The sequence below is a fragment of the Onychostoma macrolepis genome, chromosome 20 (genome assembly GCF_012432095.1).
Source record: "Onychostoma macrolepis isolate SWU-2019 chromosome 20, ASM1243209v1, whole genome shotgun sequence".
NCBI lineage: Eukaryota > Metazoa > Chordata > Actinopteri > Cypriniformes > Cyprinidae > Onychostoma > Onychostoma macrolepis.
In genome coordinates, this window is record NC_081174.1 from 32,387,035 (window position 1) to 32,404,384 (window position 17,350).

General features: G+C 42.4%; 2 protein-coding genes across 5 annotated transcripts in view; one reads left to right on the forward strand and one right to left on the reverse strand.

Annotated features, from left to right (window-relative positions):
- The window catches only part of pak5 (p21 protein (Cdc42/Rac)-activated kinase 5), a 58,656-nt gene extending 50,728 nt beyond the window's left edge, over positions 1 to 7,928 (forward strand). For 3 of the 4 annotated variants that reach the window (XM_058755084.1, XM_058755085.1, XM_058755087.1), the window contains 4 exons: positions 4,419 to 4,545; positions 5,765 to 5,890; positions 5,967 to 6,101; positions 7,179 to 7,928. In XM_058755084.1, coding sequence (XP_058611067.1) covers positions 4,419 to 4,545; positions 5,765 to 5,890; positions 5,967 to 6,101; positions 7,179 to 7,334 — 544 coding nt within the window. In that variant the 3' untranslated portion in view covers positions 7,335 to 7,928. The remainder of the gene's footprint in view (positions 1 to 4,418; positions 4,546 to 5,764; positions 5,891 to 5,966; positions 6,102 to 7,178) is intronic. The other variant, XM_058755086.1, reaches the window with a different exon arrangement.
- Positions 7,929 to 10,177: 2,249 nt separating this feature from the next.
- The window catches only part of lamp5 (lysosomal associated membrane protein family member 5), a 12,111-nt gene continuing 4,938 nt past the window's right edge, over positions 10,178 to 17,350 (reverse strand). Inside the window, exon 6 of the mRNA XM_058755089.1 lies at positions 10,178 to 11,466. Within this exon, the coding sequence (XP_058611072.1) occupies positions 11,288 to 11,466 (179 nt within the window). The 3' untranslated portion in view covers positions 10,178 to 11,287. The remainder of the gene's footprint in view (positions 11,467 to 17,350) is intronic.

Genomic DNA, 17,350 nt, shown 5'->3' on the forward strand with positions numbered 1-17,350 from the left:
ATTACAGTAATTGGCGTTGTTCGTCAGTTCGGTGTTGCGCGGTGTTGGACTGTAATTGCACGCTTTCAGAGACACGCGTGACCCGTCGGCACGACACGCTTCCATCCCACCGCAGAGAGGAAGAGCAGCTTCTGTTTCTGATGCGCTTTATTTCTGTCCTGTTTGAGGCGCTAACAGAGACACTCATGTCTACGGAGACAGATCCCGTCTTACGCAGCATTCTGAGTGACACGGGTCTGAATCAGCAGATGGATCACGTGATGCTCACAGCCAGTTCCATCTAAGGTTTAACTAGAATCATTTTGACTAATTTCATTGTTTTTTGTTTAATTTCATCTTTTGAGTATTGAATGTATTCATAAAATATTTCATGTTTAAATCCTCCTCATCAAAGTGTGCCACATTTGACACAGACTTACATTCAAATACTAATCCGGAGTACAATCAGGAGCAATTACATTACAAAATTATTTAGAGAGACAAGATGTAAGAGTAACAATAATGCAGACATTAATAGAAGAGAACAAGGGAAAGACAGGAGGAGGTGAGGAGGTCAAACAGGGTTCGCATTCTAGATGTTTTGACCACATTCCTATTAATAAATGGTGAGATGGTACCTAAACACAAACTCGGACATTAAAATGAGATTTACAGTTTGTTTCTTTACATCTGAACCAGTGTTATTTTACTATTGTTTATATACTGCTATGGTTTTTATTCATACTTTGAAGTATCTTTTATTTTTATATTTTCAGTCTTTATATTTTTCAATTTTAGTTTTTATTTTAGTACTTCAACTTAAGTTAAACAAAAATTAGAAATGTTGCCTTGGCAAGTAACTGAAGCAAGTTTAAGGGTTAGTCTGAAAATGAATCTGTCTGAGTTAACAGTGTTCACCAGTTTAAATCAGTCACCAGGATTATCCAGATCCAGACCCATTCAGTCTGAGGAAGAACTAGCGACTGTATCTGATCACATCACATCAACCATTAGTCAGATGGAGTCGGGTGAAGACAGATGGTGTCAGATCGAGTCAGATGGAGTCAGGTGGAGTCGGTTGGAATCAGATGGAGACGGGTGGAGTCAGATTGAGTCGGTTGGAATCAGATAGAGTCTGTTGGAATCAGATGGAGACGGGTGGAGACCGATGGAGTCAGGTGGAGTCGGTTGGAGTCAGATGGAGACGGGTGGAGTCAGATGGTGTTGGTTTGAATCAGATGGATACGGGTGGAGATAGATGGAGTTGGGTGAAGTCGGATGGAGTCAGTTGGAGTCGGTTGGAGTCGCATGAAGTCAGATGGAGTCGCATGGAGTCAGGTGGAGTTGGTTAGAATCAGATTGAGTCGGATGGAGTCAGGTGGAGTTGGTTGGAGTCCGATTGAGTCGGCTGGAGTCAGATAGAGTCTGTTGGAATCAGATGGAGACGGGTGGAGACCGATGGAGTCAGGTGGAGTCAGGATGGAGTCAGTTGGAGTCGGATGGAGTCAGTTGGAGTCGGATGGAGTCAGTTGGAGTCGGTTGGAGTCAGATGGAGTCGGTTGGAGTCAGATTGAGTCAGATGGAGTCAGGTGGAGTCAGTTGGAATCAGATGGAGACGGGTGGAGTCGGATTGAGTCGGTTGGAATCAGATAGAGTCTGTTGGAATCAGATGGAGATGGGTGGAGACCGATGGAGTCAGGTGGAGTCGGATGGAGTCAGTTGGAGTCAGTTGGAGTCGGATGGAGTCAGTTGGAGTCAGATGGAGTCAGATGGAGTCGGTTGGAGTCGGTTGGAGTCAGATGGAGTCAGGTGGAGTCAGTTGGGATCAGATGGAGACGGGTGGAGTCGGATTGAGTCGGTTGGAATCAGATGGAGACGGGTGGAGACCGATGGAGTCAGGTGGAGTCGGTTGGAGACAGAAGGTGTCGGGTGGAGTCTGTTGGATTCAGATGGAGACGGGTGGAGTCAGATGGTGTTGGTTTGAATCAGATGGATACGGGTGGAGATAGATGGAGTTGGGTGAAGTCGGATGGAGTCAGTTGGAGTCGGTTGGAGTCGCATGAAGTCAGATGGAGTCGCATGGAGTCAGGTGGAGTTGGTTAGAATCAGATTGAGTCGGATGGAGTCAGGTGGAGTTGGTTGGAGTCAGATGGAATCGCATGGAGTCAGGTGGAGTCGCATGGAGTCAGGTGGAGTTGGTTGGAATCAGATTGAGTCGGATGGAGTCAGGTGGAGTTGGTTGGAGTCAGATGGAATCGCATGAAGTCAGATGGAGTCGCATGGAGTCAGGTGGAGTTGGTTGGAATCAGATTGAGTCGGATGAAGTCAGATGGAGTTGGTTGGAGTCAGGTGGAGTCGGATGGAGTCGGATGGAGTCGGATGGAGTCGGATGGAGTCTGATGGAGTCGGATGGAGTCGGATGGAGTCGGATGGAGTCAGGTGGAGTCGCATGGAGTCAGGTGGAGTTGGTTGGAATCAGATAGAGTCGGATGGAGTCAGGTGGAGTTGGTTGGAGTCCGATTGAGTCGGCTGGAGTCAGGTGGAGTCGGCTGGAGTCAGGTGGAGTCGGATGGAGTCAGTTGGAGTCAGTTGGTGTCAGATGGAGTCGCATGGAGTCAGGTGGAGTTGGTTGGAATCAGATGGTGTTGGGTGGAGTCGGATGAAGTCGGATGGAGTCAGGTGGAGTCGGGTGGAGTCAGGTGGAGATGGTCTGAGTGCACAGGATCAGTGTTCTTCAGTACTGCTGTTTGTTTCTCGTGTGCTGTGGTCTGATGTTGGTGTCTCTGGGTGCCTGCCAGAGCAAACGCTGATCTGTGCCAGAGCGTGTTCCTGCGTGTGGGCTGTTCAAAGAGCGCCGTGTTTTCAATTAACAGCAGATTGTAATGAGGCTCCTGATAGATTAGCGGCACACAGAGCTGCTTGTATTAATGCAGAATCTGGAGGTGTTTGAGGCTGATCAGTGTGTGCTTATGAACTTGTGAATTCACTTATTAAACTGATAGCTGAGAGTGAGAGCTGTGATTGGATGAGTGTTTAAACACACGTTTATATACAGATACAGCCACACTGATAAACTACAACACATGATGGATGAACTACTTGTGTGTATGTTGTTTATTTATTAGAGTAAGCCATTTATTTAATGTTAATGTCTTTTATATTACTGTCCCGTGGAAAAGGGGCTCTTACTGCATCTTATTAGCTGTTTTTTTTTTTAAATAATCCTACCTATTGTTATTTTGTTTATTATTATTATTATTGTTATTATTACTTATTTTTCATTTTTATTTAGGTAAGACTTTACAATAAGGTCCCATTAGTAATGCATTAACTAGCATTAACAACAAGCAGTGCATTTGTTATAGTATTTATTAATCTTTTTTAAATTATTTAATAAAAATGCAACTGTGAATTGTCAGCTCAGGTCCATTAAATAATGTTAACAGAAACAACTTTTGAAATGTTGAAATTAACTAATATTAAAATTGCTTTAGAAGTATTTTTCATTGTTAGTTCATGTTAATGTAAACTTTATTGAAAAGTGTTACTATTTCTTATTTTCATTAGTTTTTTTACTCATTTATGTTTGCTGTAAGTCTGTCTGAGCAGGTTTGCATGTGACTGCAGGATTCTGTACGTCACTGTATGTGAAGAATGAAGTGGTGAATGTGGTTTTGGAGACAGAAGTGTCCTTCATGGATCTCCTTGTGAGGCGTCGTTCGTCAGAGCGATTGCAAACACGTCCCGTTTGCGCATTACGGCGCATTAGTGTTGAGGAGGAGCGGGAGGCACAAACACATGGCAGCGTGTTCCCCTCCAGTGAAGCCGCAGCCGCAGCCGCAGGCGAGACAGATGAGAGCGCGGCGGACAGCTGGGCCTCACACACACACACACACACACACACACACACTCACTCATGCTCACGCTCCGCTGATGGAGTCACGACTCTCCACGAGCCTTTCTGCTTCTGCCTTTGTTCTGCTGCGTGTTTGAGACGCGCTGCTAATGACACGTTACCTCTTCTGTGTGTGTGTGTGTGTTATAGTGAGTGTGTGTTAGTGCCATTGTAGAAGCTAGATCTGTGATAATAGATGCTTCTGGATTAGAGCAGCTGAAATGATCATTTTTTGTGCATTATTGACACACTATTTTCCTGTTTAATACTGTAAAGCTGCTTTGACACAATCTGTATTGTTAAAAGCGCTGTATAAAGCTGACCTGACTTGACATTGATTTATATTCACATAGTGAGAGTTTCACTCAGAACTCAATCATTAGTGCTGCTTGATGAGACCACCCAGAACACCCTAGCAACTGCATAGCAACACCTTAACAACCCCCCAGAACACCCTAGCAACTGTGCTTGTCTCAGGAGCTTGTGAGAAGCAGGTCTCCTCTGATTTGGGAGATTTGATGATTGCCAGATGTTTTGTTGACAGGATGAATGAGGAGCAGATCGCCACCGTCTGTCTGTCGGTGCTGAAGGCGCTGTCTTACCTGCACACACAGGGCGTCATACACCGAGACATCAAGAGCGACTCCATCCTGCTCACCAGCGACGGACGGGTGCGTCACCTCACACATTATATATATATATATATATATTAGTGCTGGGCAACGATTCATCGTGATTAATCGCATCCAAAATAAAAGTTTTTGTATATTTTATATATTATATTTAGAAAATATGTACATGTATTAACATGCATATATTTATATTCATATTATTTATATAAATATATTTAATATATAAACATAACAATTTTCTTAAATATATACATGTAAGTGTGTTTATTTATATAAACATAATAAATATGCACAGTACACACACATATATTATGTACACAAAACTTTTATTTTGGATTAATCGATTTATTATCGCAATTAATCATTGCCCAGCACTAATATATATATATATATATATACACATAAATCATACAATTAACTTAAATAAAATTATACATAATTTAATCTAATTCAATACAAATAATATAGGTTTCACAGACTGGGATTAGACTAAGTCTGGATTAGGCCATAGTTCAATTAGGACATTTAAGTAATTTTTATAAATGTGCCTTAGAAAAAACATTACTGGTGTTCATCTTGAGACAAAACAAAGGCACTGATATGTTTTAAGATCACTCTGTGCAAGTTTCTTTCAGCTGAAACACCTCGGATTTAGATTTTAGTCGGGGACTAGGCTTAAACCCTGTCTGTGAAACCGGGCATAATGTAATTTTATATATACATACATATATACATATATATATATATATATATATATATATATATATATATATATATATATATATATATATATATATATTCGTAATTAGAAAAAATAAATAAATAAAGTAAGCTATTTATATTGTATCTATCAAATTGAATTATTTAATTTAATAAGTTCAATTATATTTTAAAAATTGTACATTTATATTATGATTTATATAAAATAATTACATTTACTTTAAATTATATCATATAAATAAAATATAAATATTTTCTAAGATATAATTGTGTTGTGTTTAATGGTTATGATGAATATTCAGCACACGACAGTGTTGTGTGGTTTACTGTATCATCATCTGTAGTTACACACACAAGTGTGTTTATTGCGAGGGCAGAAAAGTGATCGGGGTAATTAGCAACTTCACTAGTTCCAAGTAATTAAATCGTGTCTCCCACCTTGTAATTAGCTGGGAGAACATGACAAATGAAGGGGCGATTAGCGGCTAATCAGCTTTGCGTTGTGCTGTACGTGACGCTCTGGTGTTTCTGTGCTCAGATCAAGCTCTCGGATTTCGGCTTCTGTGCTCAAGTGTCTAAAGAGGTTCCCAAGAGGAAGTCTCTGGTGGGAACGCCGTACTGGATGGCTCCGGAGGTCATCTCCAGACTGCCCTACGGCACTGAGGTACGGTTAGCGACGGTGACCCGTGTGCTGCATGATGGGTAACGGTCAGCGCTGATCTGCTGTGGTGTGTCCGCAGGTGGACATCTGGTCTCTCGGCATCATGGTGATCGAGATGGTGGACGGAGAGCCGCCGTACTTCAACGAGCCGCCGCTGCAGGCCATGAGACGGATACGAGACAACCTGCCCCCGCGACTCAAGGAGTCTCACAAGGTGAGCAGCCGCGTCTCTATTGGCCGGAGCCGCGGTCACATGATCAGCTCTGATTGACAGCGATGCCCTGAAACTCATTTATTACTCAAACACCCAAACCCAACGTCCTCATTAAACAGAAACTAAACTAACGCAAGTGACAGTCTTTAATTCAATTCAGTTTAAATTCAAGTTTATTTGTATAATGCTTTTTACGATACAAATCGTTGCAAAGCAGTTTTACAGGAAATCAAGTTTCTACAATATATTTATATATTGTAGAAACTTAATATATTTAACTTATGGCAAAATTTGTTAATTCTGTATGTTGTCTGAGGGGTCGGCATCATCTGTTCTCAGGTGTTCGGTCGTCTCAGGTCAGGATCCAGACTGAATCTTCTGTAATTCGTCCCGCGGCAGACACAGAGAAACAAATAGAGACGTAATTAGCTGCTGTTCCATCCAAGCAAAAATGATTTGTTCAACCCAAGCTAAAGAATAATAATAATGTGCGTTTGATCAGATATAGTCTTTACGAATGAGTCATTGAATCATTGACTCATTCGATTCGTTTGAATCTTCTAATTCATTCAATAACGAAGCAAGTGACAGTCTTTACGAAAGTACGCACTTTTTCTTGTTCGAGTACTTCAGGTTTTTGGAGATGTAAGCTGTTCTTGCAGCTCGCTGTTCTAAATTAATTGATGACTGGTGATCTTTTACATGTTAATGACATTAATTATGAGTCGTTTACAAGCCAGAGAGCTAAAACCATTCACTTGCGCGCGATTCAAGATCATTTGCGATTAATAGATTTCACATCTGAAAGAGAAGCGTACGTGTGTTTTCTGTTCGTACGTTCATTCTACGAATCACACGCATATTTGAGAGATGATCGTAAGATTAAATTTAGAATGGTTTCTGCGCAACATTTTATAAATGAGTCGCTGTATATTGATCATGTGACGTGAAGAGCTGCGACGATAAATTGATGCAGAATCTCCGAATCATTTCTGGATTCGCGACGCATCGATGTATTTCCGCAGCGTGTGTTGCGTGGGCTCTGTGTTCGGTGACGTGTGGTGTGTTTGGGTGCAGGTGTCGTCGGTGCTGCGGGCGTTCCTGGACCTGATGCTGGTGCGGGAGCCGTCTCAGCGGGCCTCGGCGCCGGAGCTGCTGCAGCACTCGTTCCTGAAGCTGTCGGGGCCGCCGTCCTGCATCGTTCCGCTGATGCGCCACTACCGCCACCGCTGAGCGCTTCGAGCCGCTCCGCTCCGCTCAGACCGACGTCTCTCTCTCGTCTTCTCACGCTAACTACGAAGATGTATTTTAGAGCAATTGTAAGTTTTACTTGTACAGTTTTGATAAACGGCAGTATTTTTGTTGTGATGTTACCATGGTGAAATGGGCAGTATTACCTAGAACCTGAGAGTTTCTGCAAAATAACAATAACAATAATAATAAACTTTCCTACTGTTTATATTTCATTTTTTTGAAGATGGCTGTTGCAGACAGATGAATCCGAATATATTTATTTATTCTACGTTTGTAGGTCGCGCCAGAGTTTTCTACGCTGGTTTCGTTCTGGTTTTCAGTAGTGTGGCCTTTTCACGCTCATTCTCACGCGCGATCTCTAGCAATATTCTGCACAATCCTCGCGTGTTTTCTCGTGGCGTCTCACCCGTGTCTCATGGCTCACTGTGATCTGGAAATGCGTGTTTCTGTAGGACTCTTCAGATCCGCTGTCGCGTCGCTTTTGTACGGTGATCCTGCATGTGTGTCACTAAGAGCTGCTTTCAATAAAAAAACACAAACGCACGTGTCCTCCTTTGCTTCATTCAGACTCTTATGTTTTTCTGGAAGGATTTCTGCTTCTTTCTCCACAGGAATGTTCGTGATGAAATGAGTGAATGAACTACAATCCCATGATGCACTGTGAATGACGTCAGCCATGACTATATAGCACACTGACAGCACAGTTGCCAAGTCCACGCGACTTTGGGCTTCTTTTTTTTGTCAAGTTGCGGGAAAAAATCCCTGGTTGTGGTTTTTTGGGTTTATTTAAAAGAATCTGGTTGCTTGTTGGGGAAATCTGACAAGCTACTTCGTTTCTTTATTTATGTTGGCCGTATTCTCCAGTGCATTGATTGACACTCTGTCTGCTCGCAGTTAATAGCCAACCAGTGCACTAATATAAGCGCTGTAGCGTATTTTGCCAAATGTTCCGCCCCTCGTTGGAGAAAAGAAGCGCGACGCTGTAATCCAAGCGATGACAGAAGCAGACGCAGAGGAGTGGGATGACTTTCTTTTAGCCTAATTTTTAAAATGTTTTTGTAATGTATTAATTATCACGGGCTGTAATAAAAAACAAGTAGTCATATCCTAATACTGAGTAAATACATCTGGTTCGAATAGCCTGGTATGGCAAGATGTCTTAAAATCTATTTCTTTTTTTAACATTTAAATTTAGACCATGAATACACTTGAATGACAGCTTAATGATTTTTTAAAATCTTTTTTTATAATCTTTTTAATAATATTATATAATATTTTCTTTTTTAATATAATATATATATTATAATTTAATATAATATTTTATATATTTTCACATTTAGTTTTTTTAATGTCATTTATTTGATAGTTATGTATACATTATTTAATTTTAAATGGTAGAAAACCTGTTTTTGACCTCAGAATAAAGCACTTTCCCGCTGTACACGGCTGCGGGGACGAGCAGTTTTGTGGTGCTTGGAATTCTTTAGAATTAATTAAAAACAAATATTGCCACATTTATGGCTCAAGAAGGTGTAATTGTTCAAATATTGTTCCATTGTTTCATTTTAAAATATATATAAAAAAAAAAAAAATTGTAACCAAGTGTTTTTCAAGTGTAATGTTTCTAAGGCTAGGGACAGAAAAATGGACTTTCCATAGAATGACTATGTTCCAGCTCCCCTTTGCAGCTCGTGTGTTTTTCTCCATCTCTCCAACTCTGTTCTGCTCTCAGGTGACTGGAGACCAGTTTTGTTCCCACTTTTGTTGCAGTTTGCAAATTTTTGTAAAATAGCTTCTGTTTTTGCGTTTCAGATAAAAGAGTGGTTTCAGTGTAATATGTTGCAGGCTTATTGGTAATAAATAATTGATAATAAATAATATTGATGATAATAAATCACCCCAAAAAATATTGTGCTTGTTTTGTAAGCTGCGGTTGCTTATTTGTCTGGCGAGAGCTGGCAGCTGTGACTGTAATCAAGGCGTCGGAGGAGGATTTAAACCGCTTTCAGTGGCTGGATAGAAAAATATTCTTAAGCAAAAACTAATTCAGCGTTTACAAATATTAATAATACAACTAAGCAGCTTTTCTAACATTACAGGTGTGAGATGTTCATTTAATGACAATAAACATTATATGCAAATGTACTTGCTGGAAACCATTTGATTAATGTGACGTGAAGGAAAAGAAACAAAAACTGTGTTTACAGTTCAGAATTATTCAGACTGCTATTAATCTTTAGTTTAGAGGTATGTGTTCAGTGGTATGGTGTGTTTTTTACATGTGGCCAGGGTTAATATACTTAACCAAAACTAAAACTAACTCAAAAAATCATGAAAACTACATGGAAACACAAAACAAAATTACAAAAACTTTAACATTATAATGAAAAAAAAAGACAACTAATAACTCAAATATAATTCAAAATAAATGATAATAGTGTAACATAATCTTATCTCTGTGATACCGTTACAGTTTTCTTTTGAGACCCCAAAAGGCTGATTAAACACACGCTGACCTCCCGTGAACTCGATCTGACGTCTGGCTTCATTTCTGCGTCTTTTGTTCTCGGATCGTTCGCTCCTCGGAGAATGAGACATTCATGTCATTATGCTTTTGTTTATTTGAAACAAACTCTTTTTTTGGAATTCTTCTAGAATAACAGATTAAGAACACATTCTATTAATAAACTTATTCCTAACTTTGTAAGAAAAATACCAAAGCAGAAATTTGTTGAGCTTCGCTGAATCAAATTTGTCACTAAATTCAAAGTTACAGTAAATATGCTTCTATTTCTTTAGAAAGCATGACATGATACCAAAGAAACAGTTTGACAAAAAATGAAAGTTTATTAACGCACCACATTTGAATATGAACATGCTGGAATGAGATCTGAGCTGCAGCGTGAGCAGAAACTGATGAATACGCACACAAACAGCAGAACTTTAAGAAATCCTGAAGAACGGCAGCATAAATCACTGGCCAGCAGAAGCGGTGTTTTTAATTGAGCGCCGGTGACGTGGATCAATAAAGCCCTCGGCGCCCGAGACTCCAGACATCGATCTGTGAGGATCGCAGCTCATTTGTGGAAATCTTTAATGCCAGTGATGTTACTGCCGCTTCTTATTGATTTTCCATTCATCTCCGAGTCATGTTTGATTCTGATGGATCTAAACCTTCAGTTTCCCTTTTTCAGCTGGAAAAGAAAAACCTCAAACAGCAAAGATCTTCTAAAGCTCCTCACATCCACGAGAGAGTAAACAGAAGAACACAGGGACAGTACAGTTTGTCTCATTTAGCAAATCAGAAAATATTCAGTAATCACAAAATAAGCAATAATCATGAAATTATCATCAATAAATATTTGTACTTTATTTATATCCTTCAAGCAATTTAAATATCTCTATTTTTACAGCGATAGACAATCGTGTGGTAAACGACACGTGATGAGAGCAGCGCTGACATTTAACATCTAGACAAGACATCCGTATGAAAACCACAGAAATGACAAAAATAAAGGTAATATCAACTTCTTAACTCACAATTCGGGCTTTGTTTCTTGCAATTCTGAGATATAAACATAGAATTGTGCGATATAAATTCATAATTCTGAGGAAAAAAGTCAAAATTGCAAGATATTAACTCCTTTTTGTCCTCAGAATTCTAAGTTTACGTCTCGCAATTCTGTTTTCCAGCTATGGAATAAAAGATATAAAAGGTAATTACGACTGTTTATCTCACAATTCTGGCTTTTTTATGAGTTTTTATCTTGCAATTCTGAAAAAAAGTCGCAACTACCTTTTTAAAAAAAAAACATTTCATTCTATGGTGGAAACGGGCTTCCATACATTTGACACAGAACCCAGAAATAAAAGAGGAGTTCTAGTGAGGTGCATTGAGACGTCTGGACGCATGGCGTGTGCATAGAGAGTCTTCACATGTTCTTGTAGAGCGAGCGGTCGCGAGGAAGCTGCGGCTGCTGCACGGCGCTCAGTTTGAGGTGGAAGTGATAAACGGAGATGGTGATGACGATGATGAGACCCAGGATGAGACCCAACACCAGCGGCAGCGTCTGCTCCAGCTGCTCCCGCTGGTCCGTGATGCATTTATACGCTGCAGGAGAAGAGAAGCGCCTGTCATTCACACAATCCAAACCAACACACAGCCTAAAACTACATTTGCACAGTCATTTTCTTCTGTTGTTTTTACACCTCAAGACCGCCGAGCATGGCGTCGCTGAGAATCAGTTGTGTGCGAATCACTGACGCCATGCATCATCTGAAAGCTGAATAAATAATCTTTCCATTGATGTATGGTTTGTTAGGATCGGACAATATTTGTAAATCTGGAATCTGAGGGAGCAAAAAAATCTAAATATTGAGAAAATCACCTTTAAAGTTGTTCAAATGAAGTTCTTAGCAATGCATATTACTAATCAAACATGAAGTTTTGATATATTTACGGTAGGAAACTTACTAAATATCTTCATGGAACATGATCTTTACTTAATATCCTAATGATTTTGGCATGAAAGAGAAATGTATAATTTTGACCCATACAATGTATTGTTGGCTATTGCTACAAATATAGCTGCTGCTTATGACTGCTTCTGTGCTGCAGGGACACATATATAGATCCGGGGTTTTTTATTCTTGGCATGAATCCAGATAACTGTAATATTAAAAAGGATAATCAAGTATTGATAGACGTGCGTTTTACATGCCAAAAGGCTCATTGCCATTTATTGGAAAAAGACAGAAAGGCCTCCAATAACTCGATGGTTAAGAGAAATATCTTCCAGTATCATGGAAAAGATAACCTTACTGAATGTAGGGATATTACCAATATAATAGGAGAGGATCAAAACTGAATGTGCATTATATTAACCCCTTACAGCTGTGGTTGTTACTGTTTGCAATGGATTATTAAATCTAACTTCCAAAGTACATACTATATTAACCTAATGTTGGTTTGTGCTATCACACTTTTCATGTAATATGAGCACCTAGTGTTTGTTTGTTTCGTTTTCTTTTTTGTACATTGTAAGTGTTGTCATAGACACGGTATGTACATGTGTCAGTCTTGTAAGTGTTTCAAGAAAATGTAATAAAAATAATATTACAAAAAGAAACATCTTCATCAAACACACTGACAGACGTGAGGATGCATCAGATCCTCCGTAGCCCTTCACATCAGACACAAACCAGCAACACTTCAGATCGTTATTTTGGGCTCAATTTAACTAGAATTTGAAAATGCTTGATGTACTGGTTAACTTATTTCTACAAATCTGGTGAATATTTCTCATTCAGGGTCATGAATGCGTATGCAATGTTTCGAGACATAGAGGTGTTTTGGAACGGCTGTACAAATTTAGTTGCAACTTTTGTCAAATTAACCCTCATTGGTTTCCATGCAATTTGCCAAAAATCACTTTGAAAAACACTAAAGAATCAGGTAAAAAATCTTAAGAAAACTTCTGTCAAAGGTTGTTTTTGTGTCTCAAATCCTAGACTATTACAGCACTGAAAATCAGTGTGAGAAACACATTTAACTCTCATTAGGGTTAGATAAAAAGATAACAGAAGTACAAACAGCAATAAACACTACTGAGCCCAAATAGCATCATTTTTATTAGCTGCTTGTTATTGCACCTGTGTGTCATGAGATATTTTGTATTGTGTCTGAACTAATTTTGTGTCAAATTGAACCCTAAGACAACAAGAAAATTATTACATTTCTCACATTTGATATTTTTCAGTCTCTGACCAGCTACAATAGAGCTTTGCTGTTTCTACATGAATCTTAATTTCTGTCAGACTGCATGGGGTGAATCTGACCCCAAACACAGAAGCTGAACGTGGTTTTTAACCCAACAGCAGGGTTTTAAACACACCGGCACAGACTGAAGCATTGGTTTTGCTCACTCAGCAGCGTGAGAGACGCCCCGCGGGACCCGCTTTTGTTCCTGCGCTGAAGAAACGGCCCATAAATCACCAGGACTATAAAAGGAAGAGTAACGCTCACTGCGGTAAACAGCCATTTCACCCTCACAGCATCAGAGAGAACGACATGCTCCAACACACTCAGCCCGTGGGTCACGGACGGGTCAGCGCTACTAACCACAACCTACTAACCCACCCACAAAACCACCGCATCAAACCACAAAAACACAAAACCACCGCATTAAACCACAAAACCACCACAAAACACAGCAAAAAACACAAAACCACTGCAAAAAAAAAAAAAACGCATCAAACCACAAAATCACCACAAAAAGCCACAAAAACACCACATCAAACCGCAAAAAAACACAAAACCGAAAACCCCCCACAAAAACACAAACCATAAAAACACAGAAAAACAACAACAAAAAAATGCATCAAACCACAAAATCGCCACAAAAACACAAAACCACCACAAAAAACCCCACAAAAACACAGAAAAAACACAGCATCAAACCACAAAAACGTCTTGGGTTACTTACATAATCCATGTTCTCTGAATAGGGAACGAGACGCTGCGTAGCTGACGCAATGGGAATACCTCCAGGTGTGACGATTGTCTGACGCCGTATAGAATCACGCCAATTCATTGGCTCATGGCTCGAGATACCGCCCCTATGTCATACGTGATTGACATAGACCCGCGCACGTGCCATCTTACCCCCAGATTTTCCTGTCGAAGAAGCAGGTCGACAGCATGAGGAGCTTGGCAGCGGACGCAGCGTCTCATTCCCTACTCAGAGAACATGGGTTACGTAAGTCCAGATATCCTACAGGGGATCCCCTCTAAACAAAGCATGGGAGGAAGCCATCCCCCTGGTGGAATGAGCCCTGACGTCTAGAGGTGAAGGCAGACCGCGCACCTCATAGGCCATCGAAATAGCTTCCCAAACCCAGTGGGAAATCATGTGCTTTGATGCGGCTAGCCCTCTTCGGCCTGCACCAAAACACACCAGCAAGTGTAGGGACTTACACCACTGACTGGAACGGTCCACATACACCTTCAGAGCCCTGACAGGGCAGAGCAGATGAAGATTACTGTCCTCACTTGAACAGGAGGGAGAGAAAGCCTGCAACACCACCACCTGCGAACGAAAAGACTTAGAGAGAACTTTGGGGACATAACCAGGTCTGGGTCTCAAGAATGCCTTGACCAGCCCAGGAGCGAACTCAATGCAGGACTCGCTGACAGAGAGACCCTGCAAGTGCCCTAGATGCCAGCAAAAGAGTGACCTTTAGCGTCAGAATACTCTCGGGAGCTGACTCTAGAGGCTCAAAAGGAGGCTCCATCAGCCCCTTCAGGACAACAGAAAGGTCCCAAGAAGGGAAACTAGGAGGACAAACTGGCCTCAAGCACTTAACCCCACGCATAAAGGAGGCGACCAAATGATGTCTTCCCAACGGGACATCATCCGAGTCCCTTCGAGCAGAAATAGCCGCAATGTAGACCCTCAAGGTGGTAGCAGTCACTCCAGCCGAAAACTTAGGAACTCCAGCACTGAACCAACTGGGCAGCTGACTGGGTCCACAGCATAAGCCAAGCAGCAGGATTCAAAAACCTTCCATTTGGAGGAATAGAGCCTTCTAGTGGAAAGGGCCCTGGCACTATTACTGGTCTCACGGACTCCATCCAAGAGATCAAAGGCTATGGGCAACCTCTGATTGGCCATACCCACAACTTCCAGATCTCTGGACGTGGGTGCCAAACTTGACCGGAGGGAAAGCATATAGTTTCATGTCCGGCCAGGGGTGCGCTAGCGCATCTATCCCCAGAGAGGTAGGATGAGAAGGGGACATTGGTTCGACTCCTGAGACGCAAAGAGGTCCACCTCTGCCGCGCCGAATCGCTCCCAAATCTGAGCCACCGTCCGGCGGTTCAGCATCCATTCCCCTGACCTGAGTTTCTGTCTCGACAAAAAGTCCGCCGCTAGGTTCAGGATCCCTGGGACATGTGCCACTCTCAGAGACAAACATTTGTCCTGTGCCCAAAGGAGAAGTTGGCGCGCATGCCTGTCGAGGGTACGCGACCGAGAGCCTTCCTGGCAATTGATGTGTGACACCACCGCCATATATTGTCCGTCCTGACAACATGAGAGTGCACCAGGAACGGAAGAAAGTTAACAAAAGCTAGATGAACCGCTCTCATTTCCAGGCTGTTTATGTGCCAGGTGAGGTACTTGCCCGTCCAGACACCGCAAGCCGGCCTGCCCTCGAAGACCGCACCCCATCCTGAGAGGGAAGCATCCGTCGTAATCATCTGGCGACAGCAGACTACTCCAATTTACTTAGTAGACGGAGAGACGGCCAGAAGGGACGAATACGCAGGGACTTCATCCACCAGAGAAACGGTCTCATATGGAGCAGCCCCAAGGGAAGAACCGGGGAAGCCGCTGCCATGAGGCCTAGGAGCCTGCGACATAGGCCCACTGACACGTGGCGACCTAGCTTGAAGCGGGCCGAACACGACTTGATGCTTTCGACCCGAGCAGGAGCCAGACGGGCCTGCATTGAGGTCGAGTCCAGACAGACCCCAAAAATATGGTCTGCTGGGCTGGAGTGACCACACTCTTCTGGCCATTCAGCTGGAAGCCAAGCGCGCGAAGGTGGAGAAGGAGAGAGTCCCTGTGATAAATCACCTGCTCCCTGGAACTGGCTAGAACGAGCCAGTCATCCAGGTAGTTGAGAATTCGGATCCCCTGGAGCCTCAGCAGGGCCAGAGCAGCATCCATACACTTGGTGAACATCCTTGGGGCCAGAGCTAGCCCGAAGTGAAGAACCTTGTATTGGTAAGCCTTTCCCCCGAAGGCAAACCTGAGGAACATCCTGTGCCTCTGAACGACCTGAATGTGGCAGTAGACATCCTTCAAGTCGACAGTAACAAACCAGCCCCCGACTTGGACTTGGAAAGAATGCTCTTGAGCGTCAGCATCCTGAATTTTCCTCTGTAGAGGGAATAATTCAGTCTGCGTAGATCTAGAACAGGACACAGGCCCCCATCCCTCTTTGGGACTAGAAAGTACTGGCTGAAGAAGCCATGGTTTTGGTCTGAAGAGGGGACTTCCTCTATTGTCCATTTGAGCAGAAGAGAGGAGACTTCCTGTTGCAGGACAGAAGCCTCGTCTGCGCTGTTCACTGCAGTAAGAAGAAGAGGAGAAAACCTGAAGTGTCTCCTACCTTCAACGATCGCAGAAGAGGGGAAGTGGCCTGCGCTCCTCGAGACGCATCTAGCAGCAAGGATGGCGCAGTCAGTGGAGGAGAGCGTCTCGGGGATGGACAGATACGCTTTAGAGGTCTGTCGTAATTCAACAAGGCGTGGGAAGCCCTCCTCTTCCTGATACGCATATCAGGAGCGATCCGAACTATGGGCTCCCCAGATCGTGTACCGGGTCGCTCACTCTGCTGACTGGCTCCTTTCTGGGGGCTGGACGCTCCCTGGAGGACGAGGCAGTGACTGGCTGATGCGCACGCTGTGGTATGAACTGTTTAAATGCAGCCGAATGCGTTTTGGCAGCTCTAAAAGTATCGACGACGGCATTAACTGCGTCGCCGAATAAGCCAGAGCTGGAGACTGGGGCGTCGAGAAGGAAAACCTTCTCCTTCTCCCTGATCTCCGTAAGATTCAGCCACAGGCGACACTCAGTCACCACCAAACCTGTCATACTGCGTCCAACCGCCCGCGCTAGGGCTGCACGATTAAATCAAATGCGATTTCCATGCGCATTTTGTCAGTAAAGCCGGTTCTGTAATCAGCAGTAAATCTCTATCACCTGCTTTCACCTGCACGATTATGAAATCGAAGAAATCGTTTGCTTCTCAGTGAACCACGGCTCTGTGTAGTAAATGCTGAAAGCATGTGAAAATCCCACATTTAATAACATGTTTTTACTCCAAACTCACTTCATAACATCAGTCGAGTGTTTGAAATAAATCCTTCTGTGAGATGATGTGGCTTCTTACACAGAATAAGGCACGCAACATATTTCATAGTATTC